Source organism: Vigna unguiculata, chromosome 3 (genome assembly GCF_037176805.1).
Source record: "Vigna unguiculata cultivar grain cowpea cultivar isolate G323 ecotype 2 chromosome 3, ASM3717680v1, whole genome shotgun sequence".
Classification (NCBI taxonomy): domain Eukaryota; kingdom Viridiplantae; phylum Streptophyta; class Magnoliopsida; order Fabales; family Fabaceae; genus Vigna; species Vigna unguiculata.
This window is the reverse complement of record NC_140794.1, coordinates 1857496-1874139: the sequence shown is the minus strand read 5'-3', so window position 1 is coordinate 1874139 and position 16644 is coordinate 1857496. Positions and strand designations below refer to the sequence as shown.

The 16644-nt window shown below is 30.8% G+C and overlaps 2 protein-coding genes across 2 annotated transcripts; both read left to right on the top strand.

Moving 5' to 3' along the window:
- Window positions 1-5109: 5109 nt before the first annotated feature.
- LOC114178328 (uncharacterized) lies at window positions 5110-11371 on the top strand. The gene is made up of 14 exons (XM_028064167.2): window positions 5110-5354; window positions 6402-6457; window positions 6540-6714; window positions 7079-7180; window positions 7388-7459; window positions 7778-7894; window positions 8008-8085; window positions 8346-8408; window positions 8497-8593; window positions 9255-9333; window positions 9409-9620; window positions 10131-10276; window positions 10743-10865; window positions 10959-11371. Exons 1-14 carry the CDS (start codon window positions 5277-5279, stop codon window positions 11118-11120), a joined length of 1560 nt encoding a protein of 519 aa, XP_027919968.1. The 5' UTR covers window positions 5110-5276; the 3' UTR covers window positions 11121-11371.
- Window positions 11372-12156: 785 nt separating this feature from the next.
- LOC114178329 (senescence/dehydration-associated protein At4g35985, chloroplastic-like) lies at window positions 12157-14228 on the top strand. Its single transcript, XM_028064169.2, has 5 exons — window positions 12157-12735; window positions 13174-13307; window positions 13400-13566; window positions 13679-13763; window positions 13928-14228. Exons 1-5 carry the CDS (start codon window positions 12157-12159, stop codon window positions 14091-14093), a joined length of 1131 nt encoding a protein of 376 aa, XP_027919970.1. The 3' UTR covers window positions 14094-14228.
- The last annotated feature ends 2416 nt before the right edge of the window (window positions 14229-16644 follow it).

The following is a 16644-nucleotide window of genomic DNA, read 5'->3' as shown; positions in this document are numbered from 1 at the left end:
TCTGAAATAATGATATATTTCTATTAATATTAATTCAGTGATATATTTTCTCTCGTGTCCTTCCTTTTCTCCATCTATAGCAGTCTGGGATGTCATCCTCTTTTACTGTTTATAACTTCATTCTTTCTTAAAAAGTAAAATTATTTTATTTTATAGAACTTTCTCCTGAACTTCTTTCACTTTCTATAACTTGTTGCTTAATTCCCATTAGTTACAATTGCTGTGTATCTTCTTCCCAGAAAGTTTTGATCTTCCATTTTGTCTCCATGGTTGAACTCGCTTTCCTCTGTTCAAATCTGTGATCGCTTTGAAGCTCATGTTTAGTGTGTCTCCTTCAATAATATGTTTTTTGTCTTTATTTTTACCCTAGCTATGTCCCATGGAGTGTTGTTTGTGTCCCACTCTTTACTTCTTTGGATGTGACTTTGGGCTTTTACTTTGATATTGTTTATCTCTCGCTATTTTTTTTATATCTTTAGGTCTTTGGATCTCTCTTTTGAATGCCTTTATGTGATGTTAGTTTAGTGCCTTAATCAGCACCCTTTCATTCCATAAAGGATGATCTGGAAAGTAAAACTACATTTCAAATTATCTTTTCAAGATGAAAGTTGGAAAGGGGAGAGTTGCACGTGCTTTTATTGAAGTGCAGGAGGAACTTGCTGTCCTTAGTTTGTGATTCCTGTACCTCATTTCATTGTTTGGTGACCACACTTGGCTTCATGCACCCTTGTTATTTGGAGGTTGCACTTGACCCTACTTCTTTGGCTAATGCTGCACACTTTACCTCATCTCTCGTCTTGTTTGACATCCATGTTTGGTTTGTTGTGTCCCTCTAGTTGTTCTGTGGTTGTGCAATATTTTTAGGTTGTTCTTTCCTTTCCCTGACGTTTTAGGACTTATTTGTTTTCTATCAGAAGAAGGGTTTTCTTTATAATAAGCTTCAGATTGAGTGTTAGAACCTATGGAAATGTCTTTAGCTTTTATTAGAATATTTTAGATGATCCCCTTCAGGATTATCTTTTTTCTTTATATACAGGACTAATTACGTACGACTTCATCTTATCATGATCTGTTCCTCTGATTTGTTAGGATTAAGTTTGATATTAACAAGGGTTATATGTTCTGTGAATATATCAGATATATCAATACACTGTGGTACATCTCAATTTATAGCAAGTAGCAAGAATTCAATGCAGACAGAGAGAGATAGAGGAACTCTATCATCTAATTACATATTATCATACAATAAAAAATTGTTAACTTCAAATGAGGAAAACAGATTGTACAATTTTTTAAGAGTTGATCAAAACCATAAGGAAATTTCTCTTTGTCTGTCTGATACAAACATGCCCACAAAAAATATCTTCTCATAAGAAGCTATGGGGACAAGAGGATAGAGTAGGGACAAGATAACAAAGTTCCCTGTGCAAAAACCTCATCTATAAATAATATATGGACATAGCAACAATACAGCGAAAAACCACTCTCCTAGATGACCCTTAAGATAAGGGGATGTTTTTGTTTCTTTCCTTAAGATTCATTTGGTCCTTATGTTTCCATAATTTTTATCATCATATATAAGCATTGCAATTTTAAGTGGTCAATAACTTGTAATTCCTTGATATGTCTTATTTTTTTAAAGTTGAAGTGAATGCTATTAATTAAAGTTTAAGTGGTCAAGTTGTATATTACCAAAAACATATTCTGGAGTTGTAGTGTTGACATTTTTGAAGTTCGACCTGTTGTACAGGCAATTATTTTTTTAAAATTTTAATGTGAACATCTTTCTTCAATCAGAATTCAACATTTGCTTCACTATTTTTTTCTATATTTTTTAAGGACTGAGCCACACATAAACGTAAATAAATGACAAAATTATCAAATATTCATTTTTCTCTTTTCTTTTTCACATCTGGAATCACTATTTTATTTTATAAGATTAATCCTGTTTCAGAATTTCAAATGTCATTTTTCATTTAGAAGTAGTACTTCAGATAAGAGATTAATTTCTATCTTCTGAATATAAATAAGTAATTATGCTCATTACTCTTAATTTGTATATATTCTCCCTACTATTAGTTTCTCCAAGATTGTTGGGCCAGAAACTAGTCTCGACCTCTATACTAAAAATATTTCAAACTTTATAATTAATTAACACGTTTCTGCATGAATACTTGTATGGTAAGTAGATATACTGTATCCAGCTACTATGCCAATATCTGTCCAATTACATTATAATATTTTTGAATAGTGAGTTTCATAACTTAAAAAGAAATATAATTGAATTTGAATTTATTTTATACTATATTATTTATATTTTAAATTCTTTTTACAAAATAATTCAAATATGTTCATTAAAAGTTTTTCATTTGAATAAACTATTTAAATTATATGTAAAATGCTATTTTAATATTGAATAATGTTCAATAATTAAATAACCCTTAACAATTAAAAAAATGTTAATCTATTTTCAATTAATATTAATTAAAATTGCTTTTAGTTAAAGTGCACTAAGATATTTTCTATTGAAATAATTATTGTTAATTAGTATTGTACAAAATTATTTTACAAGGCTGAATATATAAGTTATACTTTATATTTATGACAAATAATTTATTTTTTGATACATTTCTATTTTTAAATATTGACATTGTTTGTTAAAAACAATTCAAATTTGGGATTAAAGATACTGAAATGGTAGATTGAACAAAAATTATGTCAAAACAGACATAACATAATGCTATATAGGATGCACATTATAAAATATTTAAATTTTAAAGATAAAATTTCTATTTAAATAAAACTTTTAATATTCAGTTAACTTATACCCTATTAAACACCTCAGGCAACACTAAGAGTGTAAGAATATATATATATATATATATATATATATATATATATATATATATATATATATATATATATATATATATATATATATATATATATATATATATATATATATATATATATATATATATATATATTAGAAGAGTGAAATTGACCCTTTATAAAATAACATGAGTGATTGAGATGGAAAACACGAGAAAAACATATATTCTTAAAAGTTTTGTACAAGAGGATATTGAACATTATTTTAAAAAAAAATCTTGAAAGGTTGGATTATAAGAGTGAAGAAGGGTAGGTTAGAGTTTGATTTTTGGTAACCATAAAATTACAAATAACACCATAGATAATGTTCTCAAAAAATTGCAATGGGCCACTTGATGAGTGGTATTCCATTAGAACATCGAAAGCAATAGCTGGCAATGCCATGTGAATAAGGTGGGGCACTAACACATGCATTTCAAATCCCATCACTTTCTTCATTATCCTTCTTCACTTCTTCCCTTCAATTTTTATGCAAACTCCTCAGTTATACAAACAAATCATATAACATCATGCACATTCTAATGAACATCCTTGTTGCATTGTTTTAATTATTACAGTGCAACCTTTTACTTTGTTTTTCTATTCAATGCATGTTTCACGGATTCCTCACATGGGACACTCACGATATTTCTTCTATTGTTTTCTTCTCAGTTTGATATTAAACTCCTTCACAGCATCACCAAATTGTCACCATTTTTTTAAAGATTGAGGAACATCTCATACGGAACATCAACATCTGAACATAGTACATGTCGATGCTTAGCAGAAATAGTAAGAACCTTTACACGTTATTTACCTTATAAAATATTCATCTTCATACAAAGTTGCATGTAAGTGTAATAATGACCAAAAAGTGATAGGAGAAGACATGTACTGTGAAGTGATCAAGTGACAAGGGAAAAAATGTTGTGTTGTGTGTACCAAAAGCGACATATGGAAAAAGATTCCGATCCTAAGAAAGGCACCTTCCTTCATTTTCTTTCTTTTCTTTTTTTTTTCTCATCAAACTTTGCAAGCTGCCATTCTTCTCTCAACCTATCAATAACCACCAATCCAACGGTCTGTTTTTTCTTTTCCCTCAGATTTAACACTCCAAACAACAAAATTACAAATTAAAAAAAATATATATTTTCTTTTCTTTTCTTTATTTAGAACAGCACAAAGGTGTATTATAAAACAAAATAGTGTTTTTTTCCGGAAGAATATTCCTATTAAATGCTTCAATTATGTTTTCCTATCAGACAAGTTTGGTGAGGATAACTATGGGTTTCAATTTACAATTTATTTTTTATGCTATTTTGTACTTGAATTCGCTGGTAATCTGGTTTGATTAAGGTTGACCGAGAAAAGAAAAACTTCAATTGGTGCTTATATTTTTTAGGATGTGAAGTTTTTTTCTTCAGCAAATACATTCTACTAATATCTTAAATTACCATCTAGTTTTTACGGTAAAATTATATTATTTTTGGAAAAATATGACTTTAAAAATTGAATTTTAAAAGTATATATTGTTGAACCTAATTAGCTTGTTTTTAGTTTAGTTAACCCTGAGTTTGTTGATTGTTTTAAAAATAAATATAAATTTTTATGATTTTTTATTTTTATGATTTTTTATTAGATAAATATAATTTTTGTCTGCTTTTAAATTTCTCGTGACATAGTGCATTTTTCAAAATTCAATTGTTCCTACTTAAAATGTTGTAAACTTTAGAATAATAATTGAGAAAGTTTTGTTTTGTAGGGTGAAATTGATAAAGCGAAAAATACTCAGAGAAATTGAGAAAGATAGAAAAGCAACTTATAAGACAAAAGAATTTGGTGAAAAGAGAATATTTTTATGAAAAGTAGAATACTATTTTTTTTTTGGATAAATTAAAAATGAAAATTTTAAATTCTTTTAACTATACATTCATCTCATTCCCTATTACATCCTTAAAAAATGGATTTATGTATATATATCCTGTTTCTTCAATAAATAATTAAATTGGATATTTAGAATATATTAAATATTTTCCACCAAACAAAAGAAAGGTATTAAAAATATTAATTTTCATTAATATTTGAAGACATAACTAGGTTTGTAGGAAGATAAAGAACAAAATAAAGCATTAATATGATAAAAATACCAGGTTGTATTGAACTAATATTATTTGAAGGTGATGATGAAATTTTGAATTTAAAAAATCCTTAATTACGCAATAAGTGTTTAAATTGAATTGGAGCTTTCTTTGAGAGAGTTCCCGTAACTGTTCGCAGAAGCTTGTGTTTCTCTCTCAGTGTCGTTCATGTCCTTCTGAGGTAGAGAGAGACACTGTGAACGTTTCCGTTCAGAGACAGACATAACAGAAAGTGTTCAGAGAGAAGAGAGAGAAGAGAGCACAACAATGTCTTCCTTTGATTTGTTACTGTTTTCTCTGAGCAGGGTCTTGTGTAGTCCCATCGCGGTTTTCTTTCAGATCCAGGTTTTTCACTTCTATCACTTTTTGATCCATCTCTGTTTAAAGCTCTTGATTTTGGGGGTGACTAATTTTGTCTCAATTATTGTTCAACTAATTCAGCATTAGTCTCTTGTTTGTGGTTAGATATTGTTTCCTTCCTAGCATTTCTTGGCTTGCAGGTTTTTGTGGCCACCAATATAAATTTTTGTTGCTCTTCATTCAGTATCTGTATGCCAGGGTTTTTTCAGCTGAGTTATGGTGGTTTTGGTACCGAACAGAATTGTGCTTTTTATGTTTTATTTGTTTGTGGTTACAAAGGGTTTGGGGAGGGAAAAGTGGGTATGTCTGGATGATGTGCTTCCCAATGGCACTTGGGGAAACATGAGATAAAGCTCTTGTGCTGTTAATGATGCTTTTTTATTTAACCAATTGGGGCTATTTGCTACTTCTGGAATTAAATTGAAGTTTCTTTCTTCTCCGGGTGTTGAAACCAATTTCTGCCTCCAGGAAGAGGATTGAATGGTTTTGGCTTGAGAAAGTGACCTAGTTTAGTCTGGTAGGATATGGATGGAATTCAGATATACTTCCAATATTTAATTTTTATCTGTGAAATCTTTTTCACAGATTTTATTCTCACCCAGAAATTTTGACAGAGTTGAGGTACCAACATGTGTGTCATTTTTATCGATTTAGCATCCAGAATCCCGTTAGTTGGGATGTCTATATAGACTTTAAATTAACATTTAGAAACAGAAGAGACATTATAGAGAATTGAGATAGAAAATAATGCATTGTTGAAAGGGATTTCCCTTGAACTGCATTTCAAGCTCAGGTTGTAAAATTTCGTGTTTGTTGAATGAATGTTAATAATAAAGGAGGTAATGGAACCTTAAGTGTCAGAATAAGGGCTATGTGTATTTGTGGCAGTCTTAAGTATGGCAATATAACTCTTGCATTTCAATATTGCATGATAATTATTTTTGTTTCCTTAAAATGAAATCTCGCGTTGTTTTCCCCGTTTTTTTTAAGAGAACATTGCATAAAAACCTGAATTTTATGTTTGCTCTGCAGGGGTGTATAATTTGCTTAACACTTGCTCTTGGGTGGGCCTGTGCTGCTTATGTGAGGTAGTCATTGATATAAAGCACCTAGGAAACACTTTCAGTGGCATTTCAATGAGAAATTTACAGCTTTTTCCCCCACTCACAGGAACAGAGAGATCAAACAAATGAAGGATTGTATGAAGAATGGCAATAGCTTTTCTTTCCTTTCTCATGACATTAACGAACTTGAGCACTCCTACCAACTCAATCTTCCAAGAGTAACTGTGATTATGCCGCTAAAAGGGTTTGGAGAACATAATCTTCATAACTGGAGGAGTCAGGTGATAACTTATATGACATGCCCCTGGTATTTATTTGAGGTTTCCAATATTTTGGTTTCTGTGCAGTGCCTTTTTGGTTCTTCACAAGTAATAGTAATACACTATAAATAGGAAAGTTGAAATATAATTCGATCTTGTATGATTTATGTATTTCACACACTTTCTCTTGCATTTTCCTAAATTTGTAATTTAAATGGTATGATCTATTGTCATTGTTGGCGTACTATTAGTTATTCATTTTTGTTGCATAGTAAATAATAATTGGTTGTATTTTTGAATATATTTTCAGTAATGCTTGAAGTTTGTTTTTGAGCAACTGTTGTCCACTTTATTTAATATATGATTCTGTTCATTTTAAACACAGATAACATCTCTATATGGTGGCCCTATTGAATTTCTTTTTGTGGTAGAAAGTACCGAGGATCCTGCTTACCATGCTGTATCAAGACTAATAGCAGAATTTCAGGTATAAACAAGCTCACAAGTTATTCTCTCATGTTTTTCATTTTCTTTCCACTTTCATGTCTGTCATTATTTGCGGCTGCACACTCCTTAGTCCTTTCAATTAGTTGCTTTGCCCTGTTGGAGTTAGTTGTTTTCTGATTTGGACTGTCTCCATTATCATGTCTGTGTCTCATTTACGCTAAATTACATGCCTATTTGATATATGCAGGATCATGTTGATGCTAAGGTTGTTGTAGCTGGTTTGTCAACAACTTGTAGTCAAAAAATTCATAATCAATTGGTATGGAATTTTGTTGACATATTTTTGATAATTTTTTCAAATACTAAGTGTTGCCTCGGGGCCATGCTATATGCAGTAATCTTATCTTCCTTGTATTTTTTGGAAGTCAATCTAAATCTATGTTGAAAATGATGATCTCAGATCTTAGCAAGCACTTCTCTATATTGTAACACTAATTAGGCAAATACATATGTGAAAGATCAGGGTTAACTCGTAGAAATTCCACATTGAAATTTGGTTCATGTGCATCCTTGTTGATTTCCTAGATTGTCCTTGCTAGATTCACATGTGTATTGAGTGGTCTTAACACCTGGGCAGGTTGGAGTGGAGACAATGCATAAAGATAGCAAGTATGTATTGTTTTTGGATGATGATGTTAGGTTACATCCTGGATCAATTGGAGCACTCACTCGTGAGATGGAGAAGAACCCCGAGGTCTAACTTAAATTTGTTTATTGTGGTTCTTTTCTAAAGGATTAATTATAATTATTATGGGTTCACTTCCCTGAACTAATTTATTATGTTCTTAATTCTTTAATGCTTAGCAGATATTTATTCAAACGGGATACCCTCTTGATCTGCCATCTGGAAGCCTGGGGAGTTACTGCATCTATGAATACCATATGGTACACAACTTCCTCTGGATTTATATCTCCAATCTCTGCAGCACATGTCTGTGTATAAGTTTGAGTTTTCTTTTATTTTCCTTTTGTTATAAAGGGTACAAGACCTACAAATGAAACTTGGCTAATTGAATTTTACTCAAGTTTCAGGATTTATTGGATAACTTTTAATTTGGATCTTTTGTAAATCCTAATATTTGACAAGATTTAGTTATAATAGTTCTACTCATTTGCTCCTAATGTGCTTTTATTTTATTTCACAGCCTTGTTCGATGGGCTTTGCCACCGGTGGAAAAACATTCTTTTTGTGGGGAGGGTGCATGATGGCAAGTAGCTTTTACTGTTCTTTTTTATACTCAGTTGATGCTTTGAAGAAACTCATGTTCTAACATTTAGTTTTTTTTTTTTTTTCAGATGCATGCTGATGACTTTAGGCAAGATCGTTATGGTGTAGTCTCAGGACTTAAAGATGGTGGATATTCTGATGATATGACTCTAGCAGCCATATCCGGTTAATCTTTGGTTCTCTTATCTTTTTGTTTATGTACACTTTGTAATTGTATACAACTACTTTATCTGTATCATTCATTGAAAATAAAGATTACTTGATGATTGATCCACGAAGAAGCTAATTCCTTATAGTGAGATTTGGCAATCCTATGAACAATTTCTTGTTCTTGTTTATGCACATCTTGCAGAAAAATGACACTGAATGATAGTAGTTTTCTTTTGGGTAATGTTGTTTTCATTAAACTTAATATTGCGCAAGAGACTGCTCCACACACTCACATACATATATGACATCATTTTTTTGTCAATGCAATAGGCTCCTACTCATTCAATTGGATACACTAACCTTTTTTTGGTACATATTTAATGTTTTTTCCCTGTCATTTCATTCCTATTTATTGAGTGAGTTCATTGCTATTAAATTTATACAGATAAGTTGGAAAATAATGAGAAAAGAGGACATGAATGTGTTTGTATTTCATTAGCAGGTGTTAATGTTTTGTACTAACCACTAATAGTCCTTCTTATACTGATAAAATAGGTCAAAATAGTACCGTTGTGGATTTTGTTATACCCCTACTTAATAAGTCTACTAAACAAAGGAGTCTTCTAAAAGAATAAGAATCTTAATATTCTAACAAGTATTACAATTTATCATGCAGGGGCTCACAAAAGGCTCATTACTTCTCCCCCTGTTGCTGTCTTTCCTCATCCCCTTGCAAGTGATCTTAATTTTGGAAGGTTTGTGATTATTTCTCATCTTAAATTGAGTTTCTTTGCATATTTGATTATTTACTTTCTTTTTAACCTGTGTAGATATTGGAATTACTTGAGGAAGCAAACATTTGTTTTGGAGTCCTACACAACAAATGTTAACTGGATAATGAATCGTGCACTGTTTACTACTCACTGTTATTTATCATGGGGATTTGTAGCACCATATATTATGGCGATGGTTCATGTTGCAGCAGCTTTAAGATTTTACAATAAAGAGTTCTTTCCTGAAGAAATTACCTACAATTCTGGTGGTGAGCACACTACTTTTCCTTTCTAGGTATGTTGTTAGTGTGTGGATTCATGGATAGAAAATGGCAGGATTATGATGCTGAAACAGGATTATTGTTCAACTTATATGCAGTTTTAGAAGCTCTCTATTCATGAGTATTTGTGTGGGATTTTTTCGTCTTACATGGATTTCATAAATACTTGTTATTATATAAGAACTTCATTGGAATTTTATTTATGATAAGGGTCATTACCTTCTGTGGAATATTATATAAACTGTTAACTGTTATCAATATGGTTTGGATTATCTTTTCTAATAACGCAATGGGAGGACATGAAATTCAATCCAGCCATAACATTCTATTCCCATTTTTATATGTTGCATTTCCACTGGTGACATTTCTGTATTTGCCATGAATAGACAAGGCTATAGGAAAACATAAATGGGTGTACTGCTTTATTGTGAGATGAACTTTTTCCCATGAAACTTTACATTTTCAGTTCTTGCGTTTTCATAAGTACCTTTTTCCCAGGGTTGTTATTGGTGACCATCCTAGCCATATGCACTCTTGTTGAACTTCTTTCAATGTGGAACTTGACGCGGATAGAAGTCCAGCTGTGCAACATGTTGTCTCCAGAGGCGCCACAACTCTCCCTCGCATCTTATAATTGGTGTCTTGTAAGTATTTTCGTCTTCCCTGTTTTTTATGTGGACAAATTTGACAGGCATTGTTTATCATTGATGTCTTGTACATTTTTACTGTAAAGTTGAGTTCTTCTGAGTAAATGTTTATGTATCAACCTTGTATTCCAATTTTATAGCTAATGATGATATTCAAGGGGAGGAGAACGATGCAGTATTTTAGGATTCCTCATATTCTAAAATTTGATAAAACAACAAACATAAATTTTGAGTCCAATCAAACATTGCAAGCACAAAGAATTGATGTGGGTCAGCCACTGGCGTAAATACGTTGAACTATGGTATAAAATAGAGAAAGTAATGCATGGACTTGTGAGTAGATGTTGGAAAAAAATATATTTGGGGATGATTATGAATGTAGTATTATGATAGAAAGGTTGTGAAATATCAAACAAGCCTGCTACTAGTTGGTAAAGTTAGAAAGTGACTTTTTTTTGAACAGGTGTTCATTGCAATGCTGGTGGATAACTTTCTCTATCCCGTATCTGCCTTCCGCTCTCATTTTTCTCAATCTATCAACTGGTCTGGTATTCGGTACTATTTGAAAGATGGGAAAATTAGCAAGGTAAGATGGTTGATGCTTTATGTAATCTCTGATTTCCGTATTAGACCTGTTTCCTTAAACAGAATATATTTCAATTTTTGGTATGTTCTGCAGATTGAAAGAACTCAAAGAAGCAAGGATATGGGTCCAGTTTTCACAGATTTGGGAGGAAAACATTTATACGGAAAGAAAGGGATGCCTACTAGAGGATCATTCCTGAGTTCTTTGTCCAGAAGTTTGGCACAATGGCATCAACCCAAGAAATTTGATAACTAGGATTCAGAAGCATGGGTGTTGATAGATCACATTGGTCTTAATTATTGTTTGGTGCATTCATGATTGATTGTTTTAGTGTGGTAGGAAATCCAGTTCCATTTTTTCATTTGCCCATTCAATCCATATGATTTTTTATAGCCCAGGCCTTCTCCCTTAGGGTTGATTTTGTAATTGTAACAGTTCAGTGATTGATTTATGTAATACAGTTGATCAAGAATTGCAGAATTATATAGGTAGCGATTTGATCCACATCCAGACAATGGGTAAGAAAAACATCTAGTTTATTCTTTTTATTGATTCATTAGTTTGACTTTTATTTTTACTGTGGAATGATTGCATGAAGTGTTTCAAAATTAATAAATAACTCAACAAAATAACAGTAAAAGAAAATGAAATTAAAAGGTTCAAAATACCTTTACATAATTATCTTTATAGAAGATTACTAGTAAAATTGGTATTAATATTTATATATTTATAACTTTTATTTTTACTGTGGAATGATTACTAGTTCCTTTTATAGAATATATTCCACCGAAAGTCAGTTCACCTTAGCACCAGATATTTAGAATGACTTTTTGACTAATACACATGGTGCCACTTTTCAATATTATAAAATTGCAAAATTTTCGTACAATTAAGGGAGTGTGAAGGTGTTGCTCTTCAGTTAAAATTAAAAGTTTATTTCTATGATATACAAAATAACAAATTACTATCAAAATAAGACTATAATTACAAAACAACACAAGTAACTGCGTGTAAATCTTGTCAGTATCTAAACTAGATTAAACTATGTATGCATGGATGAGTCCTTATCCTTCTTTTACGCAAGTAATTTATAAGAGTACTTTTAATGATTACGAACTGTTCCAAATATTTGTCCAAAAAAAAAGACATTTTATGATTGATAAATTCTGAAAAACTAAGTTAATTTGGTATATAATTAAGGGAATTGCTGAAAAAGTCGTCAAGAACAGAATAAAGCAAGGAGCAAAGGAATCCACAGCAAGAAAGAGTTTCCCCATTGTCTTTTTTCTCGATGAACATGGCTGCCAAGAGAGAGAAAACAGTGATGGGGTGTTGCCTCCGTGGTTCCTCCATACCTGCAACTGCAAGTGTTGGAGAAGACTCAGGGCTCAAACAAGAAGTTCTCATACAAGTACCAGCGTGCAGAGTTCATCTGATGGATGAAGGAGAAGCTCTTGAACTGGCTCAAGGGCACTTCACGATCGTGAAAACCATGGAAGAGAATGTGTCTCTGGCTACAATCATAAAAGTGGGAGATGATCTTCAATGGCCTTTGACGAAAGATGAGCCAGTTGTTAAGCTGGGTGCTCTCCATTACTTGTTTTCCTTGCCGGTGAAAGATGGTGAACCTCTCAGCTATGGTGTCACCTTTTCAGAAGCTACTTTGGGAAGTTTGAGTTCGCTGGACTCGTTTCTGAAGGACCACTCTTGCTTTTCTGGCTTCAATTTGAACAAGAAGAACAATCTAGATTGGAGGGAGTTTGCTCCAAAGGTTGATAATTACAATCATTTTCTGGCCAAGGCAATTGCAGGAGGAACTGGTCAGATTGTGAAGGGCATCTTCATCTGCAGCAATGCTTACACCAATAAGGTTCTGTTCTGTTGTTCACTATATTCATACACTTTCTCTTCATTTTAAGTTTGAAGCCCAGAAAATCAAGTTTTGAACTTTTACAATGAAAAGTGAAATTGTTACAAAAATTTCTCGTGGTGTAAAGCCACCCCAGAAAGTTTTCCATATTGCACTTTTTTTTGGAAGTTTTACACCTCTCATTAGAAAAATTTGTAGCAGTTATATATTATCAGAATATTGTTTCTGTCAGTAACAGCATCTAAGAGTTTGCTAACATAAGGAATTAAAATTACCATTTACATGAGCTTTGAGACTAAAACTCAAGTGAAATTAATTACAAAGACAAAGTTATAAACATCGAGTGAACAGTTTGTCAGAAGAAAAAAGAAAGAAAGACAATCAAAATGCTGTTTGTACCACTAAATATCTAAAACTTGCTGGGTGGAAAATCACCAGGTTCAGAAAGGAGGAGAAACGATCCTAAACAGTTCTGCAGATGAGAAAAATGGTGTTGTTGTGGCCAGCGAAAGCATGAACAACAAGACTTTCAGCGCCTCAAAGAAGAACAAGATTAATAAAAACCTCAAACGGTATTCAAGGAATGAAACTGGACACATAAATGACTATGTTTAGTGCACATGTGAATGAGTTACATTAAATGTCTTTTGTATTTGCATTATAGTGTGAGAAAGCTGTCGAAGATGACAGAAAAGTTGAGCAAATCTGTGCTAAATGGTGTTGGTATAGTGAGTGGATCAGTGATGAATCCTGTGCTTAAATCCCAACCAGGAAAGGCATTCCTAAAGATGGTTCCTGGGGAGGTTCTGTTGGCTTCCCTTGATGCAGTGAGTGAGTAAAAGTTAAAACCATGTGAAAGTGAAACACTTCATAACACTACTTTTCTTTCAGATAAGCACCACCACCCTCACTTCTTTAATTCATAACCCTTCTAATGCTGCAGACAAGGTTCTAGATGCTGCTGAAGCTGCTGAAAAACAAACTTTTTCTGCCACTTCCAAAGCTGCATCAAGAGCGGTTTCTAACAGGTAAAGGACATCCCACAGAGAACAAGTTATGCAAAGATTAAATGTAGCCTTACAAATTTTTCTCACACATGTTTTCAAATTTTCAGTTTTATTAACTGTTATACTCATGCATATGCTTTTTTTTTTGTCTGAAGTTGAATTTGATAGATGAGATTTGGTGACAGGTTTGGGGAAAGTGCAGGGGAAGCTACTGAACATGTATTTGCAACAGCTGGACATGCTGCGAATACTGCTTGGAATGTCTTTAAGATACGAAAAGCTTTAACTCCAGCTTCTTCAGCAACCAATGGAGTGCTCAAAAAAGCTGCCAAGGTTCCAACTTTTAAATAAAAAATCAAATCAAGTTTCTTTTTTTTCATGATTATGAAAGGTTTAAGGAGGATAGATACCATGTGGTGGAACAATTAGTACCTAATTTTGCGCTGATTAATTATGATTATGACGTGAGTTCCAATATTCTTTTAATTAATCAACTTAAGTTATTCAATGTTTCATGAAGAATGCCCACATAGACTAGTGAAAAGGTGTTGCCGTGAGGGGTTTTTTATCATTCCTGCGTGAGAGATTGATAGCGCTTACATTTTAATTTATGAGAATAGTTGAATGATATATGAATGAATCGCTGATAAAAAGAACGTGACAAAATGGATCAAATTTAAACAACTTGAAGCTATATGATAAAATATAGATGAATTTTAAATATTGAAATTAAATTAAATGCGAACCCAATATAAATTTATCACTTAGTTTGCAATAACAGTTAAAACTTAAAACAACAAAAGAAAAAAGCTTTCATTTAATTTAAATTTAGATAGGTTCGCATTTTATTTAATTTCAATATTTAAAATTCATTTCTATATTTTATCATATAGCTTCAAGTAAAAAAAAAAAGCTTTCACCATATTTAAACTTTATTAATAAATTTAATAAATAAATTAGTTCTATTTTAGTTCACCATTGGAGTTTACAATCCGCGTGAGTCCAATCCATCTTAAGCGTAATAGAACAAAAGCAATGAAGGAGTGAGAAATAATTAGAAATAAATAAAAATAAAAAATTGCATTTTATTAAAAAAAAAACATGTAGCAGTGTGAAAACTTTAAACACTTGTTATAGCTATATTTTAACTACAAACAATATTTTTTCCATTTTATTTTATTTTATTTTGACAAATACCAAATTATTAGAGAAAAGTGTATATAATCCGCTAATTGTTTATTTCCTTTTCTTATTCTGCATGATTATGCATTTTATCATTTTTTGTATGGTTAGATTGGATTATAAAGATACTTTAATAAGCATATATTGGTTAAAATGATGTGAGAAAAATGTCTAACAATATTTTGATAGTAATGGTTTAAACAATACTATAACTAGTAATATAATTATGTGCATTTTTAGATTTTACAAGTATTTGTTAGCTTCCAAGACAATAAAAAGAATTTAAACGTAATTTAAAAAAAATGAAGAAATATAGATAAAGTGTGTTTAAAAATGATACTTCAGATCATCTAATAAGTAGTGTTTCAAAGTAAGACTTTATTGTTATCTTTTTAAACAATTGATGTTATGTTTTAAAATTTAATTTTACTTTTTTTTTCTATTTCCAAAGGTAATTTTTAGCAAAATATTTTTAATTAAATTCAAATGAGATTTCTAGTTTTTTTTTTAAATTTAATTTTCAAATTTATATTATAAATCATGTTTTAAAATACAACTTATGATGTGATGATTCTTTAATTTCATTTACAAATTACTATTATATACTTTGTAAATGTATACAATTCGATGAGTCATTATTATATATGGAAACCTAATGGGACGATAAACACAGACAAGTGTAGTTTGTGTGGACTGGGCCTATCACCAGCCCATCCAAAATAAATTGACCCAAAATAATCTGGACATCTTTGCTTTCGGTCATAACAGTAGGTTGACACACCAACGGTATGCAATTAATCTAAATAGAAAAATTTACATTAATAGTATAAAATATTTTAATAATTAAAAATTTGGAAATTAATATTTAATTAGTATTAGATAAATTTTCAATTTATAAGATAAAAGCATAATATATATATATATATATATATATATATAATTTTAGTACAGATTAAAGTCTTTAAAAAAGTACATTGTAAACACTTTAAACTTAAATTTTCAATATAATCTTTTTTATTTTTAAAAGTGAATTGAAATATAGATCAATATCATCGTGTTCGCTATTTGTGGATCATACCCAAAATTTAAGTTTTATGAAAAAATTTCTTTATAAGACATCTTTGATACAAAAATCATATTTAAAATCATGAGTTTAACATTTGGATTTTAGAAGACTTTTTTAATGATGTATACTAATAACATATAAAATTGAAAACACTATATCATAAATAAAATTCTGCATAAAAAATACTTTTATTTAAAAATATTTATTTTTGTGGTGGTTATTATATGAAGTTCTTAACTTCTTCTTTTTAACTTTTACTTTAATAAAAAGTATTATAAAATCAACACTTGAATTAATATTTTAGTAGGTGATTAATATTTTCAAGATATAAATATATTAGTTACTTTTATATTCAGATTTTAAAAGTATATTAAGAAATAATAACTTAAAAACGGTAAATAGTTTTTATCATATTTAATAATTAGCTCCGTTAATAAATTTAATCACGGATTAAGTAGTATTTCTTTTTCATTTTACGAAATTATTAAATATTTCACATTTTCAAATAAATTAGACGTGTCAAATAAAATATAATTTTTATATTTTGGAGAGTTGATGCGAAAATAAATAGGAGGAGAAGAAATTTGTGGGGTCCTCAAAGTGAGTGCGTATCTTAACATGTAACGAAGTTCAAGTACATTCCTGTTTCTTTTA

What these genes read in the sequence shown, in the direction of transcription:
- LOC114178328 (XM_028064167.2), top strand. Translation starts at nt 5,277, where the DNA reads ATGTCTTCCTTTGATTTGTTACTGTTTTCTCTGAGCAGGGTCTTGTGT. An exon ending in AATTACCTACAATTCTGGTG is followed by an intron (nt 9,621 to 10,130) that starts GTGAGCACACTA and finishes CCTTTTTCCCAG; the next exon opens with GGTTGTTATTGGTGACCATC. An exon ending in CATCTTATAATTGGTGTCTT is followed by an intron (nt 10,277 to 10,742) that starts GTAAGTATTTTC and finishes TTTTTTGAACAG; the next exon opens with GTGTTCATTGCAATGCTGGT.
- LOC114178329 (XM_028064169.2), top strand. Translation starts at nt 12,157, where the DNA reads ATGAACATGGCTGCCAAGAGAGAGAAAACAGTGATGGGGTGTTGCCTC. An exon ending in ATTAATAAAAACCTCAAACG is followed by an intron (nt 13,308 to 13,399) that starts GTATTCAAGGAA and finishes TTTGCATTATAG; the next exon opens with TGTGAGAAAGCTGTCGAAGA. An exon ending in TCAAGAGCGGTTTCTAACAG is followed by an intron (nt 13,764 to 13,927) that starts GTAAAGGACATC and finishes ATTTGGTGACAG; the next exon opens with GTTTGGGGAAAGTGCAGGGG.